General features: G+C 45.7%; 1 protein-coding gene across 1 annotated transcript in view; it reads right to left on the bottom strand.

Annotated features, from left to right (window-relative positions):
• LOC106815961 overlaps positions 1-3,390 on the bottom strand; it is a 14,027-nt gene extending 10,637 nt beyond the window's left edge. Inside the window, exons 1-3 of the mRNA XM_014820496.1 lie at positions 3,334-3,390; positions 969-2,681; positions 162-272 (exon numbers count right to left, since the gene is read on the bottom strand). Of these exons, the coding sequence (XP_014675982.1) occupies positions 162-272; positions 969-2,681; positions 3,334-3,390 (1,881 nt within the window). The remainder of the gene's footprint in view (positions 1-161; positions 273-968; positions 2,682-3,333) is intronic.
• Positions 3,391-5,939: the final 2,549 nt, after the last annotated feature.

Genomic DNA, 5,939 nt, shown 5'->3' with positions numbered 1-5,939 from the left:
AGGAGAAAGAGGAGAAGGAGAAGAAGAAGGAGAACGAGAAGAAGACGGAGAAAGAAAAGGAGAAGGAGAAGAAGAAAGAGAAGGAGAAAGAGGAGAAAGAGGAGAAGGAGAAGAAGAAGGAGAAAGAGAAGAAGAAAGGAGAGCCGGTTGTGCGCTGTTACCTCTTCAACCGACGGCTCCGGTCCCTCGTCTGCTTCATCAAAGTCATAATCACGATGCCGCGCCTCGCCCGGTATCCTCCTGTTCGCCAATAGTTCTGACAGATGATTCACCTGCGGAGAGATAGATCGTAACCCGATATGCACATTGATTGCACCTGAGTAATAATTGCATGGTTATGGTTTGGTATTGACGAGCAATAAACGAATTTGCTAATTATTCTTATTCTTATTATTATATATTTGTCAATAATTATCTATTATTCTCGTTTTGAATCACACTCAAACATGCAATAACGTCATCATTATTGTAGTCACCGTCATATTATCATCAGCGTTATTGACATTGTGATCGTCATTGTCAACATCATCGTCATCATCATCATCATCATCATCATCATCATCATCATTATCATCACCGTTATTGTCAATATTAATAGTAGCAACATCAAAATCATCCATTCCATAACCATCCTCGTGTAGGTTATCACAGCCTCTCGTCATCAGTTTCACTAACTATATCGCGAAATCCCTTGAACATTAGAACAACAAACTTGCATTGAACGCATAAATGAAATCTCATATCCTGATATTCTATACTCTGACACTAATATCTAGAATTCCTTGAGTTGGTTTGCACCATATGCATTCGATAGCTCATAACATACGAATACTGTACGATTTATGTGTGCGTGTATATTGCATTATACGATTTCGATATCTAAACATTAGAACAACAAAGTAAGTTTGCCTTGTACGCACATACGATATCTCATGATTACTGTACCATGTGCGTATATTGCATTATACCGATATCTGGAATTCCTTGAGTATCACTTCAGGGTCTTTGATGATGGCCTCGTCAGTTAGGATGGCGATGCGCAGTTGGTCGTCGTAGGAAAGCAGCGAGATGGATATGGAAAGCTCGTCCCTCGTCGGAAACCACGAGACGATCGCCTTCACCTCTCTCGACGCTATAGACATGTTGTTCGTCGGTCCGCTCATGCTGGACACGATCACGGAAGACTTGCATACGAGGTGCGACATGACGCAATGCACGAGCGCGGCGGGGAACACGTAAGTTAACACGTGCACGAGCCCATAGATGGCGGCACTGTCGGCGCCATTCTTCAGCTCGTCCATCGTGCGCTTGATCTTCCACAGGCGCGGTATGAGACCCTCGACGTTGGAGGGCAGCACCGTCGGCACGAGCGCGAACTCGGTGCAGAGCGGCGTCGGGCCGTCGTCGGCGCGAAAGTCGAACGGGACGAGCGCGCGCACGTTGCGCGGGTGTCGCACGCCCTTCGTCTGCTGGTACGTGCGCAGACACCCGCTGACAATCGACAGCAAGATGTCGTGCATCGACGAGCGAGAGACGCTCTTGATGCGCTCCAGCTGCGCCATGTGAATCGGATCGGACCAGACGACGCGCTTGCGTCCCGACGGCGGCCGACGCGTAAAGTAGTTGCAGTCGGCTGCGACGAGCACCAGCTGCGTGACGACGTACAGAGGACCGACGAGCAGCGCGCGGATTGCGTTGAAAAGCGCGGCGCCGCCGCCGGCGCGCATGCGCACTACCTCCGGACCGCGTTGGTCCATCACGGAGCGGCAGAGGCTGCGGCAGAGCGCGGCGCCGTCCGAGAGCGTCTGATGCACGCGCAGCACGATGGCCGTGTCGCGACACTCGCCACAATCGAAGGCGACGTGCACCTCCCAGAGCGGCTGCTGCGGTGACATCGCCCTACCAGCGAGCTCCCCGAGGTACCTCTCGAGGTCGTCGCGCGTGCGCACGGAAGACGGCATCGCGAACACGTGGTTGTCGATGCTGAACGCATCGTCGTCGACCCATGCGTAGCCGCAGCGCAGCGCGCGCACCGTGCGAGTGAAACGCGGGTAGAGTCGCCGTCCGTTGGCGCCCTCTGCCATCACGAGCCGCGAGAGCAGCAGCTCCCGCACGCGCGCCAAGTCGAGTCCCTTCTCGAGAACCAACAGTGTCTGCATTACCGACCGATTCACGTTCGAGTCGTGCAGCCAGAAGGCGTCGGCCGGCGACAGCAGCGACCCGCAGTGGCACGCGCACGCGCGCGTCGGCGACCAGCAGCAGAAACTCGCCACCAGGTGGCGCGCGAGCAGGCCGATCGGCACGGCGACGGCGATGCAGACGGCGACGGGACAGCAGACGGCGACGGCAGCGATCAGGTAGAGAAAGTTGACAACGATCGTCGTCAACAAGCTCGTGTCCGACGGGTGCCGCACCTTCCGGAAGGGGGCGCTGCGAATCCACGCCGGCGTCGTCTCGCCGTTCTGCTTCTCCGAGAGCGTGTCGGCGGGCGTCGGCTCATCGCGGATGTTGGAGAACATCAGCGCGTGGTCTTCCATGCTCGAGCTATCGTTACTCAGCTGGCTCGCCGTGTGGTTGCTCGGTCTGCCTGTGGCATCCGCCATGTTGTTGCTGCTGCTGCCGCTGACGCCCTCAACTTTCTCCCACGCCGAACTCTTGTCGTGCTGTCTCTCACTGTTCACCTGTGAAATACCCAGGATTATTTAGGCATTATTAATTAATTAATTAATTAATTAATTTATATATTTATTTATTAATGCCGGATTATTTAGGCATAAGCTCAATCTCATATTAAATAATAAACGGCATATTTTTTAAAGTTAAAAAAGGAGCAACCCTTCCCCCACCCACCCCTCGTGAAATCTCATATTGGATATAGTATAGTAAATGGTATATTCTTTAGTAGGTATAAGTTCCAAAAAACAAACCTTCCCGCACCCAGCACAGATTTGTTATGCATCTTGGCGGCATTCGTCCCAAATTTAGTTGTTACACAGCTTCATTCCCTCTTAATAATTGCAAATTAGGACCTCTACAGCTTCCCATAGCCTAGGGCCTCACCATGTCTGAATCCGGCCCTGGATATACCCCCCATAATACACGGAAATGAGATTATACAACCGACGAGACGAAAAGATATATGTAGTGGCGCAGACGATAACGCCGTGTAGTTGCGTTATACGCCGGAGATCAAAGACGTATTCGTAGGACAGAGAGCGCGTCAAATCTAATAAAATGCGTTATGGGCTCGCGATACAGCCGATTTCCTCGGTTTCCTGACAATCTTCAGTTAGATAAGAAACAGAAATGACTGAATAAATCTCCTTAGGTTACATTGCGGTAGTGATGCATGTGTAGTCTAGATCTATAAGTCTTGCGCTTGTTCAACATTGCAGCTAGATACTTGTGATTCTATATGATGGCACTCTCAGACACACCGTATGTGCGTTTTTAGCACTAATTCCTCGCCCAGCCTAGTGAATGTTGAAAATTCGATATTGGCATTTTATATTTAATGCGATCCATTCGCTTGAAGCCATTTGTTATCATGTACCCAGACGCGTTTCGATTAAATTTTTCTATTACAAAATGGCGAATATTTTACGTACAAAAAAGTAAAGGCGCGGTTTGCGTGAACTTTTGGTGACACGGACATCTTCCAAATATATGAAATTGTGAACATTGTATATAAATAATGATTTTAGCTGTTTTCATTACATATCGCTCATAAAAAGTGCGAGTCCATAGTAAGCAATAACATAATAGGTATTTCTAAGTACATTATATATAAATATCGGTTGATCGCTGTGACAATTATTTATAAATATTGCTAGCTTTCCGTTATTTATTATTCAGTACACTGCCGTTTAAGATACATCCACACGTATAAACTACATACTTCAAAGGTCATCGTCGGGTTTACAATGAGAAACATGTTACAACGAGATCTAATGGTATACCCTAATGCTTGCGCTGGGGGGATTGTGCATCATGCAGTCCATGTACCAGGCTAATGGAAAACGAAGCGAACGTAATGTAAAACACAAAGAGAGTAATATGAAACGTGAAGAGAGTGAGGCCATCTATATATACATGCACGCCCTGCGGTGGAAACCACGTCATGACTAACGATAACAAAAAGTGAGTCATCTACGCTGTTAAAATGGCTATTACGTCTCTAAAATGTCGCGACATTTTAATTGAATTTGAGTAGAAAACCCATCACACTTTCGACTTTAAATAGCCGCCATAATTTACGACGTTTCCGACAACGGGCCCCTGGCTGATATTTGGTGACAACGGCTATGGCGGCAACGACTTCTGTACAATTCACTATTGCTGGCGTACAGCCAACAACCTTAATAAGTCGAACGTTCTCATCCAGCCAGGACAAACGTTTAATGCGTAGCATAGATACATACAAACACATTTACCTATATTTTGTATATATCTACGGGCGTAGTGAAAACGCCTAACTATTAGTAGTAGAATTAATGATACTATACATGACTATGTTCGACGCGATCTGTCTGCCACCACGGGGTGAGGCAATGGCAACGTACGCACAACCAGCTTCTATATATTTCAAGGCTTACTGAAGCCGGAAAGCTTCGTATTGTAACTACAACATGCGGTTTTTAGTTGTACGTACGACACAATAGTGTTATTACAGTGTAATTACATAATAATAGTGTAATTACAGTGTAATTACATAATAATAGTGTAATTACAGTGTAATTACATAATAATAGTGTAATTACAGTGTAATTACATAATAATAGTGTAATTACAGTGGACTGTAGAACGATCAAGAGCTAATAATACTCGGTATTATTACTATTAATACCTACTTTTAATTAAGATTACCTACTACTAGTACCTATTACTAATTAAGACTACCTACCTTACTATTAATACTAGGTATTATTAGCTCTTGGAACGATGAAACTCGGTTAAACACACTCGAGGTAATTAAGAATATCTCGGCATTTTCCAACAGGAAAAACGCTACTCGTTAAATTTTTAGCGAACGTAAACTAATTGGGCAAAGCACTCCTCTTGCAAAAACCTTGCTGAAGTACGATAAATTGCAATTTTAATGCAAGCGGAATATATATTTTCGGGTTTACTCTTCTATATCCCAACGAAAAAAAACAGCACTACAATTACATGGTAATTGCGCATAATTACATTGTAACTAAGTAAGTTTACGTTACGCTAAGTACACGCCTAACTAAAGTTTAAAATGCTACTAAGTAAGTTCACGTTACNGTGTGTGTGTGTGTGTGTGTGTGTGTGTGTGTGTGTGTGTGTGTGTGTGGGTAGGGGGGGGGTCTAATTGAGAACTCCTCAGTCTTAAAAGGCTCTCGCATGTTCGAACTTACAGCTACGTAACACGAAGTCTACGTTTTCGTTCCAACTTATTTCTTCTTTCGTTAAAATGCAAGCCTTTAATCACATGACGCGGTTATTTGTATGTAAAAAAGCGAAATCATTATTGCAAAAAATGTAATATGTAGAAACGCGTCAATATAAATATTGCGTCAGTAGGCCTATAGATACAAAGCCAGTACAGGAAGCCGTATATGACAAGTTTACAGCGACACGCAGTCGATTAAACTATACAATGTAGGGAATTGTGTACTTGGTTAATGTAGCCTTCCCTGGTAAATACGCTTGTGACCGCAAAGTATAGAATTGACTCGTTTCTATGAAGCACATTTATGTGGGTTATATGATGCTCACACAGACGTGCGCACACAAAATGCACACACACATGCATATACACACACACACACGCACGCACGCACGCACGCACTTGCGGGAGTAGAATAGAGTGGAATAGAGTGGGATTTAATGATCATCGTCCGATCTACAATTTCTCAAACGGCTCGACGAGAAAGCGTACGCCGCATATTTACACGACAGAATCAACTGAC

This window comes from Priapulus caudatus, unplaced genomic scaffold (genome assembly GCF_000485595.1).
Source record: "Priapulus caudatus unplaced genomic scaffold, Priapulus_caudatus-5.0.1 Scaffold1248, whole genome shotgun sequence".
NCBI lineage: Eukaryota > Metazoa > Priapulida > Priapulimorpha > Priapulimorphida > Priapulidae > Priapulus > Priapulus caudatus.
This window is presented reverse-complemented; position numbering and strand designations above follow the sequence as displayed.